Genomic DNA, 24,808 nt, shown 5'->3' on the forward strand with positions numbered 1-24,808 from the left:
ATTTTTTTTATTTTTTTACTATACTTTGGAAGTCAATGGCTACCGTCAACTGTTTGTTTACCAGCATTCTTCAAAATATCTTCTTGTGTGTTACACAGAAGAAAAACACTAGGTTTGGAACAACATGAGGGTGACTAAATGATGATAGAATGTATTTAGGCAGGATAATGGTTTTAACAAAAGCATATACCACTGATTAACAAAGGTTTAGAAGTAATCATGAAAAAATCTGTTCCCTTACATTGAATGGCATTTTTACTTCTGGAACCCGAATGTTGCACTCTATAAATAAAATACAACAATTCTGACCCAATTACAAGCCAAACAGAAGCTTCTAAAACACAGCCCACTTAGACCTTGTTAAACAGAGAAGTATATTCAATGAATCTATTATAGGTAAAGTTATGTAACAGAAGCCCTGAGGACCAAGCCATTAATATACTTTGCACAGACAGCTATTGACAGATTCCGTGGCATGCCTGAATTAGCTTTTTATTTAATAAGCCGCCTTTGGCATTTCTTGTCTTTACTAAGACATGAATGCTTTTTTTTTTTTTTTTTTTTTACTCATTTCATCAAACTAATTTAACATGATATATAACTGATTGGCTAGCAAGATCTGATTTGTACCCCAAAGCTGTTTTCATTTTTAATTAAGATCTTAGAGAGAATGGACATAATGTAATTTATCTGCTTGTGATGTCACTGTGACATGAAATGGCCACAAACAAAGAATCTTCCCCTCGCTTTCAACCAGTGCCATTTCCAAGAGATTAATACAGTATTAAGTGTAAAAGACTTAACACCAATCCACTTACAAGGACACATGCTAAAATCCTGATGTTAAGTGTGTCAAACCCAGTTCTGCAGTAAAGAAAACGGCGAATGAGATGCTTGCTGTACCAAGGAAGTTGTGACCATTTGAACCGTCCTCTTTAATCATATTATTTGCTGTCCCTGAATGCAAGGCTTAGAGGCTAATGATGATAATAATTTATGGTGTGGAATAACATTTTAAATATTAGAAAAGCTGCTTGTGATTATTCACTGTCAAATAGAAGTAGAATAGTAAGATCCGTTTAAAATGGTTTCACTTTGGATTTTCCTTTGGCCTCCTTCAGTGATATCTGATATGTTTTTTTTTTTTTTAAATTTCTATAACTTTTTTTAAACATGGCACTTATATGTATTGACATGGAATCTGTGTCAACATGTTAATGTAATTAGGCTTCAGAGTAAAACACTAATCCATGGAGCAGGAGGCAGGCTTCAGAAATCCCCATCAGAACAGCTAATTGGATGGTCCGTATAGACATTAAAATGTTAGCATTCTCACTGAACTTTATCTATTTTCAGATCTTGCATATAGGACAATGACAACAAATCCTGATAACAAAGTTTTTTATTACAACAGTTTCAATGTTCCATTATCGATAAATGGTTTGTGGCATTATAACATGGTTGCTGAGTTTTTTTTCTTTTTAAAAAACCCAAGAAAAAAAAAATTGATCTACAGCTGAAAGCGATCACATTGAATTTACATTTTGAACGTTGATAACCGCCGTACAATAAGACAACCAAGACAGGGTGCAACACAAAGCAACCCCAAAACCACATCGATAAAAAGGGCACAATCAATTAAAATACATTACCCGATCCTTAGAAGTGTTTTCACATCTAGACTGAATTTGCTTTTTTTTTCTCTTCTTCTTTCTTACCAATAAAAAAGCATTTCACTGAAGCAGCACTAACAAGAAGGTGTTAATCATTACCAACATAAAAATCCAAGATTGTGCAGTTTATCCTATAATTTGAAATAAAAAATACAATGCCATAACTTTGTGAGCTGGTCACTTGTCAACAAAAAGCCACGCCTCAATCGGATGATGAATATTTGGGGATATCTACTAGGCCACGCCCCCTTGTCCTATGGCATAGTCGAAGCCAAAACAAAATAGCCCACCATGGGCACCAGATGAATCCACGCCATATGCTCCTGGAAGTAGAAGCTTTCTCTTTTCTTCTCATAGCTGGACTTGACAAGGGAGGTGGTCCAGACACATCTAGGTGTTGCAAGAGGGGTTGGCTCATCCCATCTGACAGTGATGCAGCTTTAGATTTTCTTTTTGTTCGGTTTCACATTTTTTTTTTTTTTTTTACATTTTGGTTACAAAGTTATACTGCTAAAAGAAGTGAATGAAAAGAAGGCAATGCAGGGAAGGGAGTGTGCACAGCGCATGATGGCAGCTTGTGTCTTCACGAGGCCGCCTGCTTCTCCTGTTCAATGGCTGTGGACAAAGGAGGAAGAGGGGAAAAAAAATAATTCACATCATCTTTGCGATAATTCACACTCAATTTGTGATTCTAAATATTATTTGAGAACATTCTGCGCGAAGATTAACAAATTATGGACACAGATATAGACGTTTCCAAGCACAGCTTACTATAGTTACATAATAGCAGACAGCCTGGTTGTCAAAAAAAGGACAATTTTGTGTAGAAATTCTTACTTTCTTTAGATGGCAGTGGGTTTTTCTCCTGGGTCTCGGTCTTCTTCAGCTTGCTTTTGTCGAAGGCTGTGACCTCATCCAGGTTTGGTTTGTCAGACATGATTGGTTGTCTGCTTAAGGAACAAAAGAGAATAAAATGTAATTTATTTTCCACGCTTTCTAGTCTGCAAAAACACTTCAGTCATTCCGAGAGAGCGAGGGCTGCTTGGCTAAAACTCCCGAGGCAATGAAGCTCTTGAAATCTATTGTTCATTCGGAGGCGATTTGCATCACATCCCGTTGATTTTCATGACAGTGCCACACAGTACTGAACAAAACCGCACCCTTTTTGAATGGCGTCTGAGACAGCAAAAAAATGAATATTTACATAACAATAGCAGTTCCCACGCTGAGATTACAAGAGAAGCGCAAATATAATTATTCAATACGACACCGGATTGTTTTGCACTTTTTTGTGTTAGTAAAAAATCTGACATACTTTTGCTCATTGAGCTCGGTTTCTTTCGTGTGCATGGTTGCACAGACCATATCTGGATTTCATAGACTGGATTTCACAGATTGTGATTACATTCAGGAAAAACCACCGCCCTTTACCGCTTTATCAGCCAGCACACAATGCTGCCGTTTCTTTTAACGCCCTATTCACCCATCATCACACGTTAACACATTAGCCTACTCTGCCTTTGATACAAATGTGCCAACTGACATAATGAGTCACATCCTTATTAATGCATTTGCAGCACAAAGAGGCTTAACAAAGGAAAATAGGTTAAACGTCTTATCGCCTGGAGTTATCTACTTTAAAGCAACATTTGGATATTTGTTATTACCACGTATACCAATGTTCTAAATATGCACTAAACACACCACGTATTCAAATACAAAGACACACTATTTTTCTATAATTATTTAGAAAAGGCTAGATTTGTGTACAATAAAAACAGCCTATTTAGGGTTTGGGTTTTTACAAATCGTTAACATGGTACCAATATAATTATTTTATATGCGTAGCTAGCTCTGGAATGCATACCTTTGTAGACGGATTGGAGTTTGAAGTCTGTAGCTGAATTACGTTGCAGTACTGTGGCGCGCCAATGCGCCAGCATGAAATATATAGAGGGAGATATGCTAATCAAAAGCTGACGTCAGATCTCAGTTCTCCCGGAGAACAGAGCAGGGTTTAGGACAGGTACATAGGAACATTATCTAAGTTATTCGTTTTACTTACAGATACTCACACAAAGGATGAAAAAACAGACGTCTTTAATATTTTATTACAAAGAGATCTATACATATTTGCATTATTTCTTTAGTTTTTAGATTTACAATTTAAGATGATAGCAACGTGCCAAGACGCCATCTGGTGGACACTGTAACATTCATTTCATTTCATTTTTTTTTTTTTGTACGAACATAACATTTAATTGATTTTGGTCAACAGTTTGGTTTGATTAGCAGAGGCTAACATACAAATTAGATCGCGATGTTTATACGGGTTTAAAAATAAATAAACAAATGGCTTACCATCTAACGTTGCAAATTATAAATTAAAACACATTTAGAGTGCAGTATCCCGTGTGCAATATTCATGTTACGTCTTTCCCAGGTAACGTTTGTACCTGTTTCTTGACACAATACCTTTCGCAGTAATCTTTGGGGGACTTTAATGTGCTGGTGTTAGGGGACTTTTAGTTTGGTAATGATCCGGAAGAGATCTAGAGTACATGTGCGTTCATGTATTTAGAGTTTCTCACGTGTAGAACGATGGGTTTTTGATGCTTTACATTCATAGCCTAACATCCCAGAAAACATGAAGTTTGCATACAAGGTATGACAGACGCTATTTTATTCTTTATGATATTGTGAATAATTGTAAGGGTTTTCCTTAACGTTAGACGTTTTTGTGTTAGATCTGGCACGGTGGTATTATGTATGCATGCATGTGTATATATATATATATATATATATATATATATATATATATATATATATATATATATATATATATATATATATATATATTGTATACACATACACACACACACACACACAGTCAGACATGATTGGTTGTTTGCTTAAGGAACATAATATACATTCATATAAATGTTTGTATAAACATATAAGTGAAACAGAACATTAATTGTTTGTCTTATGTGTATCCCTGAAAGAGGATGACTGAATTGAACTTGTTCGCGTTTCCTTCTAGTTTTACAACTTATTAGGGGCTTTTTATCGCCACGGGAACCTGTCTTTCTCTAAAGATGGGAATTCTGTCATCAGTCCTGTCGGGAACCGCATCACAGTCTTTGATCTAAAAAAGTGAGTAACGTTATCTCCATTTCATGACGTTCAATCACTGATATCATAGCCAGGCTAAGTGTGAGCTTAAAGTTAAAGTTATACGGATTTAGCTGAGAAATGCCTTTTTTTCCCTATATCTTCAGCAACAGATCAGAAACCTTACCAGTGTCCACCACAAAGAACATCACCTGTTTTGGAGTCTCTCCAGATGGGAGTCATGCCATACTTATAGATGAAGGTATTGAAAAGTCCACAGTCCACCCTTCTCCATTCATCATTTTTTTCTGTCATGTCATGTGCTGTCTGTGTTCAAAACAAAAAAAACGTTTAAAATATAAAATGCTAATGAAATTGAATGTAATATTGAATGTTTTGCACCTTTTCTGTGTCAATAATCAAGTGAGCAAAATGTGACCGCCCCCAACTCTGAGATTTCCTTGCTTCCAAAGCAGCACACGATCTTTGAAAATCACTTTAACTATTTTTTTTGCTATGAAAATTGTTTTTACAAAAACAGTTTAACACTGTTTAATGAATGTGTTTCAGATGGAGCAGCTGTACTGGTCAGCTTGGTCACTCGGGCAGTACTTCACCATCATCACTTCCATAGTCCTGTTCACAGTGTGTCGTTCTCCCCTGATGGAAGGTCAGCCAATACACAAAAGCACACAGTGCTTATCCACACACTATATGACTTCCATGAGTAGCTCTCTTATATTATGTTCCTTTTATTTTCTTTATAGGAAATTTGTAATAACAAAGGAAAATGTGGCTCTAATGTATCACGCGCCTGGAAGAAACCGAGAGTTTAATGCATTTGCATTAGACAAGAGTTATTTTGGACCATTTGATGAGACGACTTGTATTGACTGGACAGATGATTCTAAGTGCGTAAAAGCTTTTGTTCTATATTCTGAGTGTTTGAATGCTGCCACACAACAGTCGTGTTCTTTACATTGCATTTACTTCTTTTTTTAATGTTAACATAAGTATGAATCACATGTTTTGTGTTTGTCTATTTTTACATACTCGTGTCTCAATATTTTTGGACTGTATTTTACCACTATATAACCCTTTACACTCTCACTCTCTTTCAATGATAACTAGGTGCTTTGCTGTTGGTAGCAAGGACATGACCACTTGGATCTTTGGGGCAGAAAGATGGGCAAATCTCATCTACTACTCGCTTGGTGGTCATAGGGATGTCATAGTGGGCTGTTTCTTTGAGAAAGACAGCTTGGATGTAAGTTTGTATGAAGTGTCAGGAGCAAATCAACTAGCAGCCCATCAACCCCTATCATTACAGTTTTATTGTCAAGAGTGTTCTTACCATATTGTTGTATAAACTTGTCATGAGTGACTGAGTTAGAAAGGAACACATCATGTTAACAAATATGACACTTTTTATTTGTTTTCACAGATGTACACAGTGAGCCAGGATGGCACTTTGTGTGTATGGGAAAGTGACACTGAGCTTGAGGGCTTACAGAAAGGACCAAAATACTCTGAAAGAAAGATGCTGGAGGAGAAAAAAAGAGCTGAAGTAGAGCAGGAGAACGAAGATGATAATGATATTGTAGAAATTTTGGGTGGTGATGGAGAGACCAGAGGAGATGTGATAAAAGGAAGCACAGAGACACCCAAAGAAGTGGAAGGCTTCAAAAACGTCCGCTATTCACAGAGGAGCAAGTGAGTTTGTCAGTTTTTCTCTCTCAAACTATCCTTATCTCTTCAATCTATTGGTCAATTCTTGAGGCATGTTCACACCAAAACACCACCAAATCAGTGCAATAAGCATTTTATTTTGCATAAGTGGTAGTTAATACATCTTTACATACAACTATGTATTGTTGGTCTAATGCATCAACTGAAACAAACTTCATGCTATTGGTCTCTCTGAAAATATGGTTTTGTGGTTTAATTCATACCTGCATAATAGAAAACAGTGTGTTGTATTAAATGGGAACAAATCTGATTTTGTGATTCAACAATGTGGTGTCCCCCAAGGTTCAATACTGGGACCACTTCTGTTTTCTGATTATGTAAATAGCCTACCATTAATTCTTAAACATTGCCAAGGTCAGCTTTATGCTGATGATACCGTCATATATGCATCTAATTCTGATCCTTTACAAATTCATCTATCTCTTCAGTCTGATTTTAATGCTGTACAAGATTGGCTTTTGGCAAATAAATTAGTGCTTAATAAAAGCAAGTCATATACTATGATTTTTGGTTCTAGACAGAAACTGAAATCTAAAGCTTGTTCTTGTGCTGTATTATGTAAAGACAGTACTATTTTACAGAAAGTTGATGCTAATAAATATCTAGGTGTATGGCTTGATTCTGAACTTTCTTTTAAATCACACATTAATCATGTTTTACGTAAAGTCAACATGGGAATTAGTACTTTGTATCGTTCTCGGAGTTGTTTTTCGTATAGTGTTTGTAAGAAACTTGTTTCTCAATTAATACTTCCGTTTTTTGATTAGTGATGTGGTTTATCAAACAGCAGCTAAATTAGATCTTGAGTCTCTTAATACAGCATATAATAGAATCTGTAGATTTGTTTTGGGATGTACTTATTTCACTCATCACTGTACAATGTATGATGCACTTCAATGGTCATCTCTGTATGTGAGAAGACATATTCATTGGCTTAATTTCATATTTAAATGTATTTATTTTAACTATCCCAGTTATCTTCAACGATATTTTGTACCTTTTTCTTCAAATTACCATGTTAGGCACTCTGTCCAGACTTGTTTTGTTGCTTTTCGTGCACACAAAACTATTGGTAAAAGATAATTTATGTGTAAAGCCCCAAAAGACTGGAATAATTTACCTGCCGATATTAGGTCTATTACATCTTTTAGGTTGTTTAAACAATCTTTATTATCCTTTTTTTAAGGTTGATTGTACATGTTATCGTTGATACTGTCAGTTATTCACTGGTTTTGTTAATATTTTTCTATATTTGTATTTTATTTATAATGGTACTTTTTGTACAGTTTATTTTGTTTTGTATTTATCTTTTTTTTTGTGGTGTAAAATGTATTTATTTATTTATATTATTTTTTATTATTATCACATATATAATTGTTTTGTTGTTGTTATTGTTTGCTTTGTTTTGTCTTGTTTTGTTGTTAATTGTATTTGTAATTGTTTTGTAACTATGTCTTGATTGTACATCAGGACCCCCTCGAAAACGAGATGGTACATCTCAAGCGGTTAATCCTGTTGACTTTACGTAAAACATGATTAATGTGTGATTTAAAAGAAAGTTCAGAATCAAGCCATACACCTAGATATTTAATAGCATCAACTTTCTGTAAAATAGTACTGTCTTTACATAATACAGCACAAGAACAAGCTTTAGATTTCAGTTTCTGGATTTTTCCTACATTTCAATATATTTGCATGACAGAATTGTAATCATGATTGCCAAATTCTTGCATTGGAAAATAGCTAAAGCCAGCTCAAAAATTCACTAAATGTCCCAAGATGACATCATATGCTAATTATCATACGTGATGTTATTGTTATATTTGCATTCTGCAATATTTTGAACAATGAACACATAAAGGCAATTATGATTAAACATACGAACATAATTTAAAAAAAGGGGAAAAATTAACGGGTTAACTTAATTTTAAAATTAACTTTTAGTATCCTGATGAGCACAATAACTTACCGCTTTCCTTGTGTACCACTGTATTTCAGAAAGCACCACCTACTGTCAAAAAGTGATTATTTTGACAAATTACATGTGAACACTGCTGAATTTTCATATCAAATATTTTTGTTGGTCTAAACAGGCCTTCTAAATTGATTATAAAACATTGCAAAAGCTCTGATGTGTCTATAATAACATGCAAAGATGTGTTTCTGTTATTGCATTTCAACAGACACTATTTTAACAAGGAAGGTGATTTCAACAAATTGACAGCGGCTGCCTTCCACAAGAAAACGCACATCCTTGTGACAGGCTTCGCATCTGGAGCTTTCCACCTGCATGAGCTGCCAGAATTTGACCTCATTCACTCGCTCAGGTTTGCCATATATTTTAAGTGAACATTTTTTTTAAATATCTCCAGTTGGGCTGAATGTCAATTTTTAGACGTAAATGCGATTTGAGCTTTCGATTGTCATCTATCTTCAGTCTCAACCACTATTGTTTGTGACTTACATTGGTGTGGATTTAGTCTATGGTGTTTATTGAATTGTAATATAGTATATCATCACATCTAGTATTTCAGATCAGAGGATTTCCACCATTGCTATGAATCCCACTGGTGACTGGATTGGCTTTGGCTGTTCAGGTATTCCTACTACCAGGTCTTTTCTTATGATCTCAAAATTGTGCTATCATGAGCTTTAATTTCTTGCTTGTATTATATGTTAAAGGTCTGGGCCAGCTGCTTGTTTGGGAATGGCAGAGTGAGTCCTATGTGTTCAAACAGCTAGGACACTTCAACAACATGAACTCTTTGGCTTATTCACCTGATGGTCAATATGTTGTTACCGGAGGGGATGATGGGAAGGTGAGTCTTCTAATGCTAGATTTTTGTTGAGGGAATATATAAATGAGAGATTGATTCAAACCGCTGCTTTCTAGGTAAAAGTGTGGAACACCGACAGTGGCCTCTGTTTTGTGACGTTCACTGAACACTCCAGCTGTGTCACCAATGTTGCCTTCACCTCCAGTGGCTTTGTGGTGGTCAGCGCCTCACTAGATGGCACTGTTAGAGCATTTGACTTGCACAGGTATCATGTTATTCATTTTGAACTATATTGTATACTTGTTACGCAATGCTGTTTTCTTGGGTTTCCTCTGTATTTGTTAGTTTTGCCTTATTTTAGCTATATTAAGTGGGTGTTATGTATCCTTTGAGGCAGCAACAGCAATTTGTAGTGATGCACTGAAATTTTGAATATTCTGCCGTAATGTATTTAGAGGGCCAAATTTGACAAGCTGTGATGTTTTATTAGCACTTCTCCAATCCTGCATTTTGGCATGTCAGCAGTGTGTCAGCAACTATGGCTGAGTTGACAATATACAATTTCTCGCTTCTAATCAATATACATTTTAGCAATCAGATATTGATTCTTGAATCCCAAAACCAATATTTGAATATACGCTGTTTTCTGCTGATGTGTGTACAAAATTTTACTAAACATTATTTGGAATGTGCCTCTAACGTACAATAATCACGACCTGCTTTGTTGCTTTTGATATAAAACAAGATCCCAGCTTTCATATTCTGTAAATTTGATCACTTGGTCTTTAATGTTGCATGGCAAATTTTCCCACCAGTTAATCGACGTCGGACAGCACTGGTAATTCATAACAGTTCTGAGCAGAGTAAGCATTTTCAATTAATGCCTATGGAAGTCGAGCTTTCACCAGTGGACACACTCCGATATGAATGGCCGTGCAGATTTTACGTTCACTTTCGAATTAGCGCAATTGCTTAATTATAGGACTATAACGATATATCGTTAATCGATATAGCGCGATATAAAATGCGCTGATATGTATGTGAACGATATGATTCACAATATAGTTTTATCCAAGGCTCCAAAGATTTTCACGATCTCCAAGTCTATCATAATGAACTCTTCAAATGCTTGCAAAACGTGCAATAACATTACAGTGAGTAAATGCAGAATTAAATTTTGGCTAAACATGTACAGCTTAGGAATAGTCATTTTTGACGAGCTTTCTTGCAATTAGAACCGTGACGGATTGCACTGATCATCTGAAGTGCACGCACTGCCAGAATGACACTCCTCAAAGTCAAACATCATTTAAAGCGACACTCCTTTAGTGAACGTGCAAACATCATTTAGAGTTGCACTTCTTATAGTGAAAGCACAAACATCCTTTAAGTCACCAGATCACACTTGGTTTTAGTACTATGATTATTTAAATCATTTTAGATGGTATATATTATTATGTATAGTGCATTAATAGCGGGAGAGGTGGAACAAAGCGAGCACCGGGAGAGAATGCTGCGTGCAGTGAAAGCGTGAGTAATGCCTGAGGGGAAAAAAGAGTGTCAGTGATATTACTACGACTATATACAACGTTAAATATAATGTATAATGATGCAATGGGGTAATATTTGTGGGTCCTGATAATAATTATTTTATTAATAATAATGGAAACCTCTTTATTTTGGTTTTGCATATATCATAGTATTTTATTTTATTTTTCTTAAATTGGTTCATTTATATTCTTATTGGAAAACACACCTAACCCTAATTCTCTTTGAAACCAAATCTTCCGCCATCATCTTGCCAGTCAGTTCCTCACTCTATATAAATTAAATCTGACTGCTTCTGATCTGTGCTGTGACTCTTGTTCGGCTCGCTATGAATTGAGCTGACACATTCAGTTTTTAATTGCTCTCTAACTTAGCAAAATTATTTTTATTTCTATTGAAAATCAAAATAACAGTTGGTGGGTCAGTGCTGCAGTGGGCAAATGATGGAACTGGTGTTGCGGCTGAACACAGTGTAACACCGGTAACAGACTATTCTAGGAAGCCTAGTTCAAGTGCATGCGAACTTATCTCTTTACCTTTAGTTAACTAGTACTACTAGAAATGAACATAAATGACAGGATGTTAATCAGAAGGTATGTTAATAAAACAACAGTACAACTTACTGAAATGTATCATCCCTCATGTAATCAACTGCAGAAAGAAGTCAGTAAAACAGCTTATAATCACACAACTTTACATTTACATCAGGAAAGCCATTACATGACCATAGTTCATTAGTTATAAAGAAATAATTGCTCTAGAGGAGCATTGGCTAAATGCTTTATATTGGATATTTATTATATTTTTACTTGATCTTTTAGTAATGTCTTTATTGTATGCTTGAATAAATGTCATAAAAACAAGTTTATGGCAGTCAATTTTAAAATGTTATATTTCAACAATGAATTGGAGCAGAAAAGTTTATATTTAAAAATGTTTTCAGTAAAAAGTGTTTTTATTTGAGCGTTATTAATTAAATAAAGTTTAATAATGAATTGGTTATTAAACGCTCTTTTTGTTTTTTGGCTAAATGACAATTTTCTGTAAAAAAACAAAACAAAAACAAAAAAACATTCCGGTGCATCACAAGTCTTTGTTATTAGTCTCATGTTGGAAATTGAGTGCTAAATTCATTGTTTGTGAGTCAAAAGTAGACCACTATTTAAGCTTGAGATACTCCCATAATTTTTTTTTCAGGGCACAGATTAAGAAATGTGGAGATGAACTCTTTCTGTTCTCTCAGGTACCGGAACTTCCGTACCATGACGTCGCCACGGCCAGCCCAGTTTTCCTCTCTGGCATTGGACAGTAGTGGGGAATTGGTGTGTGCAGGTTCTCAGGATTCCTTTGAGATCTTCCTATGGTCCATGCAGACTGGACGACTACTAGAGGTCAGACACTGCTAAATTAGCGTGCTCTTTTCTCATCTGACAAAAACGTGTAAATATCCTTTTTTTCTATGCAGTTGTCAGATTGTCATATATATATATATATATATATATATATATATATATACACAATGAGGAAAATAAGTATTTGAACACCAAGTTCTCCCACTTAGAAATCATGGAGTGGTCTGAAATTGTCATCGTAGGTACATGTCCACTGTGAGAGACACAATCTAAAAAAGAACATCCAGAAATCACAATGTCTGATTTTTTTAAAAACTATTTATTTGTGTGATACAGCTGCAAATACGTATTTGATCACCTGAGAAAATCAATGTTAATATTTGGGACAGTACCTTTGTTTGCAAATACAGAGGTCACACACTGCAGGAAGGATTTTGGCCCACCTTGGAAATGGTGGTCCCAGCTCTTTTCAAGTCATTGACCTGCTCCTCCCGTGTAGTTCTGGTCTGATTTCTTACCTTTCTTAGGATCATTGAGACCCCACGAGGTGAGATCTTGCATGCAGCCCCAGTCCAAGGGAGATTAAAGCCTAGTTCAGACTGCACGATTTTCAAACTCGTTGGGTCACAGCTCTATTCACACTGCATGACTATCTGGGGTATCATTCAGTCACTGCTGTGTTCACACAGCACGATGGTTTGACGACAGAGGAGTTCACACTGCATGACTGAACAAGAGGAAGAATTGCCGACAACTCTCTCTCTCTCCGGTGCGCAAACTACGTTTCCCAAACACACGTGCGATGTGACAAGTAAACACACGAGATCACACGTGCGTCAGACCGGAGTTCTCGCGCGAGACTTGGAATTGTTATTAAAAATGATAAACTGCACAAAGTTTGCTTCAAATTGTATGTGCGCTGATTTGTGGAGAAAAAGAAAAAAGATTATGGCGGAAGATATTGTTGGAGAGACAGAGGGAGCCAGGATTGTGTTCTGCAAAGACAGTTTGAGGTAAATAAACAATTATTTAATGTGCTGTTGCTGTGGCTGGATGTGTAAATGTTTGGCCTTTGTTTCTGTTTGATAGAATTGTAAATATATCTATTAAAATACTGAAATTCTGCTTTATAACTCCTCCCTGAACCTCTCTGCTGCCCTGTATCTCACTCTCTCATTGGCTGTCGGTGTAATTTTCAGTCAGAACGCAGTTCACACAGCAGGAGTTTGAATCGCCTACAGGTCCAGATATTTAGCATGGCAAATATCTCACCGGCGTCGGCGACTCGTCGGCGATTCTCTCTGATCGCGTCTTTGATAATTCATACTGCGTGATTGTCATTCGCGTGCACGAGCACCGATTTGCCTGTGATCTCGGGTATTTGTCGGCGATTTCACAAAACCTGTCGGCGACTCAAAATCGGGGCAAAAATCGGGCAGTGTGAACTAGGCTTAACAGTCATGTTTAGCTTCTTCCATTTTCTAATGATTGCTCCAAAAGTGGACTTTTTTTCACCAAGCTGCTTGGCAATTTCCCCGTAGCCCTTTCCAGCCTTGTGGAGGTGTACAATTTTGTCTGTAGTGTCTTTGGACAGCTCTTTGGTCTTGGCCATGTTAGTAGTTCTTACTGATTGAATGGGGTGGACAGATTTCTTAATGCAGCTAACGACCTCAAACAGGTGCATATAATTTAGGTTAATAAATGGAGTGGAGGTGGACATTTTTAAGGCATACTAACATGTATTTGAGGGTCAGAATTCTAGCTGATAGACAGGTGTTCAAATACTTATTTGCAGCTGTATCATACAAATAAATAGTTAAAAAAATCATATATTGTGATTTCTGGATTTTATTGATTTTTAGATTATGTCTCTCACAGTGGACATGCACCTACGATGACAATTTCAGGCCCCTCCATGATTTCCAAGTGGGAGAACTTGCAAAATAGCAGGGTGTTCAAATACTTGTATACACTTAAGTATACAGGGTGTTTAAATACTTAAATAAGTATATATATATATATATATATATATATATATATAATATATTAATTATATTAATTGTAGTAATTGGCTAGCTTAACAATAGGTTTGAAATTTTTTTTCTGGTCCAGTGGGTCCATAATTTTCCTTTTGGTGCATCACTTAACAGTTCATGTGTAATTCAGTTCTTTGTAACTCTTTATTGCTGGAGCAGGTGCTCAGTGGTCATAAAGGTCCAGTCAGCAACTTGTGCTTCAGCCCAGTCCAGTCTGTGCTTGCCAGTGTGTCATGGGACAAAACTGTGCGACTGTGGGACATGCTAGACAGCTGGCAGACCAAAGAGACCCTGCAGCTCACTTCTGATGGCAAGTTCACAATGTGACCGCTGATGTGAAACTATTCAGAGAGAAATTGAGCTGGTGGATTGGAAAGAATAGAATGTGTTATTTAAAGATGTCTTGCACCTGTGCTCATTCAGGATTGGCTGTAACATATCGTCCTGATGGTCAAGAGTTGGCAGTGGCCTCTCTGGATGGTGAGATTACATTCTGGAACCCTCAGACTGGAGGACAAACTGGCTGTGTCGTGGGCCGCCATGACCTGCAGATGGGACGTAAAGAGATGGACAAGATCACTGCTAAACAGTCTGCCAAGGGAAAGTAAGTCACAGACATTAGCAGAGGGGCTAGGAAAGGATTGCCAAATTGCTATTCTTCTTTACATACAGTAAAGGATCTTAGGATTTCATTCATTGATTCAGAATTATTTAATTAAATTGAGAATAGCCTGGAAAGCATTAATGCATGAAAAAATATTGTCATGTGAATTCTTTTTCAATAAGCAGAATTAAAGTAAATATTTGACCGTAGGTTATTTTAAGACTAGGCAGCCCTAGTTACTTATTTCGGATATGCCTATTTTTGAACCAGCATGTCATAGTAAAGGGTATTCTGGGTTAAGTGTGTGGAATGAGCTTTAGAAATTAAGGGAATCTTTAGAAAGGCACTAAATATTACTGCACTGAACTGGTCACAATATGACCTCGTGTTCGTTTTAAAAACATAGGCTAATTCAATATATAAATAATACTTTTAATGGGCCACTTAAAGTGTTTATTACAAATAAATTACTAAATGCCACATATGAATAAATGTAAATGAATAAAAATTTGCATTGCATTTCCAATGTGAATCTAGTGGTTGCACCCCCACTTCCCGCGCCCCTGGCCAGAATATTATTTAAACCAGAATTTGCATTTGCATAGGTGGTGCTGATTTGTTTTTAAGAATAAAAAAAAATAATAATCTGAAAACATGCTTCTGTAAGCTTTTATTTTAGTGAAATTTATCAATTAACAAAATCTCCAGTCTTTCACATGCATCTCAAAGATCTTTAATTGTGAGTGCGCGATGGTGTTTTGCCTAGAGCGGCAGTTGAGCTTGTGCCGGCTCTCATTTATGTGTGATTTGTTTTAAAAAAATGTAAAAAATTATCTATTTGATTTCTTTATTCAGTAGCAATGTTCTATGCTCGCAAAGAATCTATTAAAGTACTAAGACATTGGAACAGTATAGCTAACATTCACATTTTAATATTTATTGCAAGTCATATTGTCATCGCAATATTAAACAATGTTATCGCACATCAACTTTTCCTCATATCGTGCAGCCCTATATTGAGGTGGAATATGGGTAAAGTTAGGGAAGGTATGGGTAAGTTTAATGGTAGGTTTAGGTGTAGGGGAAGTGTCAACAGTGTAAATGTAATAAATGTAATTACAGAAATGAATACAAATGCAATTACATGCAGATCATTTTTAAAATTTAAGTACAATATAAAAACGTGTGTACACAATAAGTGCATTGTATCAAATTATTAATTTAAATGTTCGTACATGGTAATTAAGGCCACTACAAACAAACAAAGAAAGTGGGTCCATATTTTTTATGAAGAAGCAGCAGAGTGTGACATTAACCTGCTGCAGTGTCCATAGACATTTTGCATGCTCAAACTCTAGTGTGACCATGGATTTAGGTGGCTTTTGCTTTGTAAATGTTTTGTATAAAAATTGTGCATAAAAGCCATATACAGTCATACATAATGCCCATACACTGTAGCTGAAAATGAATGTGTTGGGAATTTTTTTAGTAACCGCTTTGTAACAACAGAATGAATTCTGAGGTGCCTAAATATTTCCACCCCAAATAAACTTGTTTTACCCAGCTGAACCTATATGTGTATGTAAAAACAACATTAATCCCTAATTTCCCTTTTAACCAATTTGTAGGTCCTTCACTTCCTTGTGCTACTCGGCGGATGGTGAATCGATCCTTGCAGGCGGGCATTCAAAGTTTGTGTGCATTTATAACATCAAAGAACAAGTCTTGATGAAGAAGTTTGAGATCTCTTGTAATCTCTCTCTGGACGCTATGGAGGTACACTTGTTAGAGCAGATTGGCTCGTTTGTACTCACTGCAGATTTCGACATAACTCCTATTTTGATCATATTAAGAGGACTTTTAGTAAATTAGTTTAATAATAGTTATTGTATTTTAAGAATTAACTTTCTATGGGGTCATGATAGGTCATTGTGCAATTCAAATTCTTTCATAATAAAATTACTTTTCAAACGTTTCTGTTAGGAAAGCTGATGTTAATTTTCAGTTATGTAAACGTCTCCGTAGGGCATTATTTGTTTGTTCGGTTAATTTTACTGTGGATTCTTTGGTAAACCTGTCACACTTTGACACAAGCTTTGCAAACACTTTTACGGAAAGATATGGACCCGACAGTAATGCACCAGCATGTTAATGAGTGCATTAATTCTAATGCCTGACTCTGTAATCATAATATTTCATAAGTAAGGACTCGTATACAGTCGTTTTTTGTTGCTAAATCGCTCTTCATGATTCAGTAACATCGACTGAACAGTCAACTTCACATGCTAAGCAACATGAAAATCATCCATTATAAATTGTCATTAAATGTATATACAGAAAGCGATAAAAGAACTCTCCCGTTATAATCGCTGGAGCTGTCAGTCACTTCAGAAGTGAGAGCTCTTGCCAAAACTCCCATTCTAATCACTGACACTGCTGCACATCTCAGTGAATCTCTTATATACATTTTGTGTGCAGTGTGTTTTGATTAAAGCAGGGACTTGTTAGGGGTTAACAGTTTATGACCCAAGACCTGTAGTGAAAAATGAAGACCAAGAGTCAGGAGTGTAATTAATTAAAAGAAAAATTTACTTAAGAATAATCAAGTCTCACAAAGAGATCGTAGGCCGTGTTCCCTCTCTTGCCATCTCGTTGCCCTGCCCTATCGTACATCCAATTGTCCCAACAGTTATACCGTTTTCAAGGTCTTATTCACGTCATTACTGTGTGGTTAATTGATGGTTCTGATTGGCTCAGAGTCATGGTAAATTTCCACATTATGTAAGTTAATCTGATGCATGTCTCCATAGACGTGTCACTTGTTGACGCTTTCACCCCGGAATTAGGCCCTTAATGACCTTCCAGGTCTGGAGCAGGCGCCAGCTTGCCCAGAACAACAAGTCCACCAATCTCTTAGGATGCCCATTGCACAACATTCTCAACACTGATCTGTAACATAGAATATTGCGCACATACACAGATACACAGTCTCTCCAAGTTCTAACCAAAACATGCTGATAACATGTTCTTTCTCTCAGTGAGAGGTACAGACAACAGTACAGGCAATATTCATCTTGACTATTTAGTGTTTCAGTAAAAGTAAATATAAAAGGAATAGTATATAATAAATTAAATGAAAGACAAATCCATATTTCATATCTGAAAGCCGGGCTAAGTGAGCAAACGCTGTTACTGCACTCCTGACATGTTAGAGATGTGTGATGCCTCAAAAATCCAACACACGACACCTTGTTGAAAGTGTTTAGTGACACATCACACATCTCTAGGCCAGACCCTCAGTCACTCCTCAGAGACCAAATATACACTTAAAAAAACAAGAAACAAAGAAAAATCCTAACTGGAAAGAATCATTATAATATATGAAGATTAATATAGATTAAAGCTTTGATTATGAATTCAATTAGGAGATGTGTGTGTGTGTGTATATATATACACATACGCATATGCACACACACACACACACACACACACACACACACACACGCACACACACACACACATATATACAGACACACAGTACAGGCCAAAAGTTTGGACTTTGAAAGAAGTTTCTTCTGCTCATCAAGCCTGCATTTATTTGATCAAAGATACAGATTTTTTTTATTAATAATGTGATATATTATATTATTACAATTTAAAATAAATTGGTTTTCAATTTATTATACTTTAAATGATCATTTATTTCTGTGATGCAAAGCTGAATTTTCAGTATCATTCCTCCAGTCTTCAGTGTCACATGATCCTACAGAATTCATTCTAATATGATGATTAATTTTCAAAGTTGGAAACAGTTCTGCTTAATATTTTTTCATAACCTGTGAGCCTTTTTTATAATACTTGGTGAATAAAAAGTAAAAAAACTTTTTTTTTATTTTTTTTAATAATATACACTTCTGGTCAGTATTTTTTCATTGATAAAAAAATGATAGTAAAGGAGATATATATTATTTGAAAATGTTTTTATTTTGAATAAATGTAGTTCTTTTAAACCTTTTATTCATCAAATATATTAGGGCAGCAGAACTGTTACCAACACTCAATATTAGAATATATTAGATATTAGAAAATTAGAATGATTTCTGAAGGATCATGTGATAGACTGGATGTCACATGTGACACTGAAGACTGGAGTAACGATCCTGAAAATTCAGCTTTGCATCACAGAAATAAATGGTCATTTAAAGTATAACAAATTGAAAACCAAAAATGTTAAATTGTAATTATATCACAATATCACAATATTAATAAAGTTTATATATATATATATATATATATATATATATATATATATATATATATATATATATATAATACAGTGAGGAAGATAAGTATTAAAACACCCTGCTATTTTGCCCCCAATTGGAAATCATGGAGGGGCCTGAAATTGTCATCGTAGGGGCATGTCCACTGTGAGAAACACAATCAAAAAAAAAAAAAATCCAGAAAATACAATGTATGATCTTTTTACTATTTATTTGTATGATACAGCTGTAAATAAGTATTTGAACACCTGAGAACGCCAGAACCTTGATATGCTTCTTACAGAGCCACTCCTTGGTTATCCTGGCTGTGTGCTTCGGGTTATTGTCATGTTGGAAGACTCGCCCTCGACCCATCTTCAATGTTTTAACTGAGGGAAGGAGGTTGTTCCCCAAAATCTCGCAATACATGGTGTTCTTGGGATGTACTTATCATTCTTCTTCCTCCAAACACGTTTAGTGGAATTATGACCAAAAAGTTATATTTTTGGCTCATCTGACCACATGACTTTCTCCCATGACTCCTCTAGATCATCTAAATAGTAATTGGCAAACTTAAAACTGGCCTGAACATGTGCTGGTTTAAGCAGGGGAACCTTCTGTGCCATGCATGATTTCAAACCATGACGTCTTAGTGTATTACCATCAGTAACCTTGGAAATGGTGGTCCCAGCTCTTTTCAGGTCATTGACCAGCTCCTCCCGTGTAGTTCTGGGCTGATTTCTTACCTTTCTTAGGATCATTGAGACCCCACGAGGTGAGATCTTGCATGGAGCCCCAGTCCGAGGGAGATTGACAGTCATGTTTAGCTTCATCCATTTTCTAATGATTGCTCCAAAAGTGGACCTTTTTTCACCAAACTGCTTGGCAATTTCCCCGTAGTCCTTTCCAGCCTTGTGGAGGTGTACAATTTTGTCTGTAGTGTCTTTGGATAGCTCTTTGGTCTTGGACATGTTAGTAGTTGGATTCTTACTGATTGAATGGGGTGGACAAGTGTCGTTATGCAGCTAACGACCTCAAACAGGTGGATACCAAATTTACCAAACAAATTTAGGATACCACTTCGTGGCTGAGTTGCTTTAGTTCCCAATTGCTTCTACTTTGTTCTAATACCACTAATAGTTAAAGAAATTTCACGAATGGGCTTACTGCACAGATGGCAACCTATCACGGTATCACGCTGAGTGGCCCAGTCTTTCACAAATGTTTGTAGAAGCAGTCTGTGTCCTGCATTTATGACCCCTTTAAAAAATAGTTTTTTTTTCTTTCTTTTTTACATGACTGTTAATGAATTGTAATCATTAATTGGCATTTACAATTATTTTAGACTAGCCTATTGCAAATCTGTCATGTTTTTGTGTTTTCAGGAGTTTCTTGACAGGCGCAAAATGACAGAGTTTGGTAATCTGTCTTTGGTGGATGAAGGTGCAGGGGATGGAGATGGAATAGAGCTCAGTCTTCCTGGAGTCAAGAGAGGTGAGTCCACTCCTCATTTATCAATAAACCTGCCAATCACTTTAGCTAAGCGTTATGCCTTTAAAAGCATTTGAAGTATAATCGGATATAATGTTACTCTACTGCCTTTCTCTCCTCATCTCTTAGGTGATATGAGCTCCAGACGCTTTAAACCAGAGATCCGTGTTAGCTCTCTCCGCTTCTCACCTACTGGTAGAGTTTTTGTCTATACAGTACAACACATTAAGAGCGATTATAAGAAATTGCACATCATAATCCTTGTAGTGTATTTAACCATTTAAGCCTTACGTTTACCAAGACTCCCCAATATTTTAATTAAATAAGGAACGGAATGAAGGTTTGGCTTTCTTCTCCATTCAGGACGCAGCTGGGCTGCTGCCTCCACTGAAGGTTTGCTGATTTACTCTCTTGATGCTTCACTGGTGTTTGACCCTTATGATCTGGACATGGATGTCACACCAATAAGCATACGGCGACAGGTGAAGAAAAAACAGTGGGCATCTGCCATTTTGCTGTCTTTTCGCCTGAATGAAACGCCACTCATAAGAGAGGTTCTGGAGGCAGTTCCTTATGACCAAAGTGCGTTCCCTTTTAAAACCGTCACATCTGTTGTGATTTCTTGTCATATTCAAAATGCATAATTTTGTTGTCGTTCTTTACATATTATTGTTTGACGCTTCAGTTACAGTGGTATGTAGCTCACTTCCAGATGTGTATGTGGATAAGCTTCTAAACTTTGTGGCCTCAACACTGGAGAAGTCCAACCACCTGCAGTTCTACCTCAGCTGGGCTCAGTGTCTGCTCACCTTACATGGACAGAAGCTCAAGAATCGGTCAGCAACATTTTCAACAGCAACTTTTCTCAGAATAAGCTCAAACTGGTTATTGAAATCTTGTACTTTTCCCCCCCTTTTTTTAAACAATTGTCAACCTCAACTAGTGTTGTCACAATACCAAAACTATGACTTCGATACGATACCAGACTAAAATACCTCAATACCGATACTAAATCACTACCACAGTAAAAAAAAAAAAAAAAAAACAGATAATATGACAACAGAACTTCTTATTCATTGTTTTGTTTTTTTAATAAAAATTAACTTGGCCAGCATGTACCTGCCCTGGTTTTTGACCTTTCCCTCCTCTTATTACTATAATAACTACATGCCAGTGTGAAAATCCTTACTGAGATCACATTATCAATCATTTTATCATTCACTTACCTTTCACTTCTGAACAGGTTGGGATGACCAAAATCTTATTTCATGTTATGAGTAATTTAATACTTTTTTAAATGTAATTTTATAATTATAATATAGATTTGTAATTGTATCTTTGTTTTTAAAAATAAGCAAAACATGCTAATTACAAACAATATGACAAAAACAGTGCTTTTTTTCAGCTACATTAGGTCTATTTAACAATAGCAAGTCAAGGAAAAATGTAATAATCAAATATAAAACTGCTTACTACTTCACTCTATAATTTAACTAGACACTGATTCTTAATAAATATATTTTAGTTATTTAGCCAAGCATGTGGTGGTTTTCTACTTTTCATTGTTGTTTGATTAATCACACAGAATATTAGGTCAGGCTTAAGACCTGCACGGAGCTAATTACCTCAACTGTATAAGTTCACTAAAGACATATCCGACTGTGTTTACCTAAATCCTCGCCAGACCCTGCATTTTTACATATTTTTGACCATTCAAACCCAAACAATAATATAATAATAATGATCCGCAAAAAAACTGAATCGCGATTGCATGTTTTCTGAAAGGCGTGTGGCAGTGCGAGCACATCCCACACCCCGTTTTTTCTTCTCATGCGTGCATCACAGTTCTGTTGCTGTTTAGTGAGCGGTGAAAGCAGAGCTCTGCACACACGTCCTGACTCCTGCTGTCATACATCAACGCAAATTAAAAAATACAGCTCATATTAGCACTGTCCTCCTTAAAGTATTGGTACTAATACAATTCCATATCATACCGTTTGTAATAGCAGGGTATCGCAATACTTTTCTAGTACCGGTATATCATGCAACACTAACCTCAGCTATTCAGCTATTACCCAAGTAATTGAAAAAAAAAGGTGTGTTGTTAAATTTGTGGACCTTTTGCTCTTTAAAATGTCTTGTTGTATCTCTCTGATATGGCAACATGGAAGTAAGCTATAACTTGTAGAACAACAAAGTACTGTAAATGGCAGAACTATTTGCACTAAAACCCAGTTTGATTTATAATTTACGACAAAACATTAAAGGTGCACTATGTAGTATTTGTGCAGTAAAATATCCAAAACCCACTAGACCAGTGTTATATATTTTGCTCAGTTGAGTTCTTACAATATCCCAAATGTTTCCAACTATTTGTCAACTGTGAAAAAAATTGCTATTTTTACCAAGGAGCTATCTCAGCGTAGCGTCTGAGTGAGTCGCCTGTCAATTCCGTCATATCTTTGTTACCCTTAGTTTTATTTTGCAGAAACGCTTTACTCTTTAAGTGATGAGGAGAGCCGCCAAGCGAACGCACAGAGTAACGTCAGTGTCATTATAAACACACTTAAATGTATCTAATATGATACATTTAGAAACAGAGCTGCGTTAACTCATACTCATCACCGGAAAAGGGGAAATGGCGCCCATGTGTGTCCTGTCATGTCATAATAAAAGTTTGGCTGCTCGTGTGTTGCTCAACAATCGCTCCAGCGGCCTTGCTCAGCTCCCACAATTCTACGCTCAAACTTGGCATCATCAAACTATGCCTTTATTTTGAATAGGTGTCCTCTAGCGGATGGAAAAATTACATAGTGCAGCTTTAAAATATGGTAATTGATTCAAAATTATCATAACAAAAATCACATCTTGGAGTTTTAAACATTTTTAAAAATGTCAAATCAAAACTGCCTTAGTATATTATGTCCCAGGAAGAAGTATAACATTAGTTTTGGGTTGTTGATGGAAGCAATTTACACATACATGTATGTTTTGATCAGCTTTCCAAATCCGAATGTGGTCTTTTACACACAAAAAATTTTGTTGATAAAATATGATGCGTTAAGCTAGAATCTTTTTTTTTAAATAATGTATAAAAGCAGATGCTCTGTTCTTTTGTACAGATTGACTCATGGTGTGTTTAGATGCAGAGTACAGATATAGATTCAGAGAGAGATTAGGCCAATTTTACAGTGGTGTATGCAGAGTATCAATATTTATCTGTTGGTGACCACTGTAAGACTGTTAATGTGTCTCGTTTTCAGATCTGGAGCCATACTGCCTACTGTACAGCAGCTGCTGAAGAGCATCCAAAAACACAGTGAAGATCTTTCCAAACTGTAAGATATTTTGCACAAATATTTACCAATTACAAATTTTCCTTTCTTTTTGTCGATCAAGTTTAAATGTATTACAAGCCTCTTATATGTACACACAAGTTATTAATCAGAATTAAACATATTTTTGTTTTCCTCCCAGCTGTGACTGGAACATTTACAACATTCGTTATGCCGCTGCTCTGTCCAAACAGAGAGGGATGAAAAGAACAGCAGAAGAGTCCATCAGTGATGAAGAAGAGGAGTCATCAGAAGCAATGGACTCTTCGGGTGATGAGGATATGATGAACGAGTCTATAACGGTGGAGAACTGAAATGCATATCATGAACACTTCAAATGAATCTTTACAGAGCCAGCACATAAATGGAAAGCAGGTCAAAGGCTAGGACGAGGAACAGGAGAAGTTGTGTTGTTTTATTATGCTGGTGTGTGTATTCTGTCAGATTAAACATAGACAGACTCTACCTACAAACCTGACATGATGCATTTTACATTTTTATATATAAAAACATGGGCTCTGTTGATAAACCTGTTGACTATACTTTTTTGTTTTGTTATTCTTGTATACTGAATGATGTTATATTGTAAAAAAAATTAAAAATTAATTAAATTTAGCAAAATTTAAATATAGAAAATGTTCTGAGTTTCACTGTAATGACGTTGAACTGCTTAAGAACTAACTGGAAGATCGCCCAAATGGTCCCCATGGAGGCTAATGATCGGCGGGTGAAGGTCGGGGTCAGTCTTTTCGGCAGAGCAAAGGGATTTTATTCAAATTTCTCTTTATCTGACTCCATTTAATCATAATTTCGAATTTAGGTTAGAATGCCAATTGGTTATTTGGTCATTTATATTTAATAGTTTAA

General features: G+C 36.0%; 2 protein-coding genes across 3 annotated transcripts; one reads left to right on the top strand and one right to left on the bottom strand.

The window, feature by feature from the left end:
* Window positions 1-1,384: 1,384 nt before the first annotated feature.
* tmsb4x (thymosin beta 4 X-linked) lies at window positions 1,385-3,674 on the bottom strand. Of its 2 annotated transcripts, none has more exons than XM_067441575.1 (3): window positions 3,541-3,674; window positions 2,511-2,620; window positions 1,385-2,288 (listed from the first exon to the last, which is right to left on the bottom strand). In XM_067441575.1, the coding sequence occupies exons 2-3, from the start codon at window positions 2,608-2,610 to the stop codon at window positions 2,257-2,259; spliced, it is 132 nt and encodes a 43-aa protein (XP_067297676.1). In that variant the 5' UTR covers window positions 2,611-2,620; window positions 3,541-3,674; the 3' UTR covers window positions 1,385-2,256. The 2 variants fall into 2 exon arrangements, with proteins under 2 accessions (XP_067297676.1, XP_067297675.1); XM_067441574.1 differs by having other exon boundaries at window positions 2,511-2,623; window positions 3,541-3,649.
* Window positions 3,675-4,202: 528 nt separating this feature from the next.
* Window positions 4,203-24,744, top strand: pwp2h (PWP2 small subunit processome component). Its single transcript, XM_067441533.1, has 21 exons — window positions 4,203-4,338; window positions 4,717-4,829; window positions 4,955-5,049; window positions 5,358-5,457; window positions 5,555-5,698; window positions 5,919-6,054; window positions 6,232-6,500; window positions 8,720-8,863; window positions 9,063-9,133; window positions 9,219-9,355; window positions 9,430-9,578; window positions 12,105-12,252; window positions 14,409-14,559; window positions 14,673-14,853; window positions 16,482-16,629; window positions 20,501-20,609; window positions 20,736-20,801; window positions 20,970-21,188; window positions 21,292-21,442; window positions 23,870-23,944; window positions 24,084-24,744. Exons 1-21 carry the CDS (start codon window positions 4,321-4,323, stop codon window positions 24,253-24,255), a joined length of 2,796 nt encoding a protein of 931 aa, XP_067297634.1. The 5' UTR covers window positions 4,203-4,320; the 3' UTR covers window positions 24,256-24,744.
* The last annotated feature ends 64 nt before the right edge of the window (window positions 24,745-24,808 follow it).

The sequence above is a fragment of the Pseudorasbora parva genome, chromosome 4, assembly GCF_024679245.1.
Source record: "Pseudorasbora parva isolate DD20220531a chromosome 4, ASM2467924v1, whole genome shotgun sequence".
Lineage (NCBI taxonomy): Eukaryota > Metazoa > Chordata > Actinopteri > Cypriniformes > Gobionidae > Pseudorasbora > Pseudorasbora parva.

Excerpts from the sequence above, each read along its gene's own strand:
- tmsb4x (XM_067441575.1), bottom strand. The coding sequence starts at position 2,610 with ATGTCTGACAAACCAAACCTGGATGAGGTCACAGCCTTCGACAAAAGC. Across the intron at positions 2,289-2,510 it reads CCCACTGCCATCTAAAGAAA|CCATTGAACAGGAGAAGCAG; the intron begins GTAAGAATTTCT and ends CTTTGTCCACAG.
- pwp2h (XM_067441533.1), top strand. Across the intron at positions 16,630-20,500 it reads TCTCTCTGGACGCTATGGAG|GAGTTTCTTGACAGGCGCAA; the intron begins GTACACTTGTTA and ends TTGTGTTTTCAG. Across the intron at positions 20,802-20,969 it reads TCTCCGCTTCTCACCTACTG|GACGCAGCTGGGCTGCTGCC; the intron begins GTAGAGTTTTTG and ends TTCTCCATTCAG.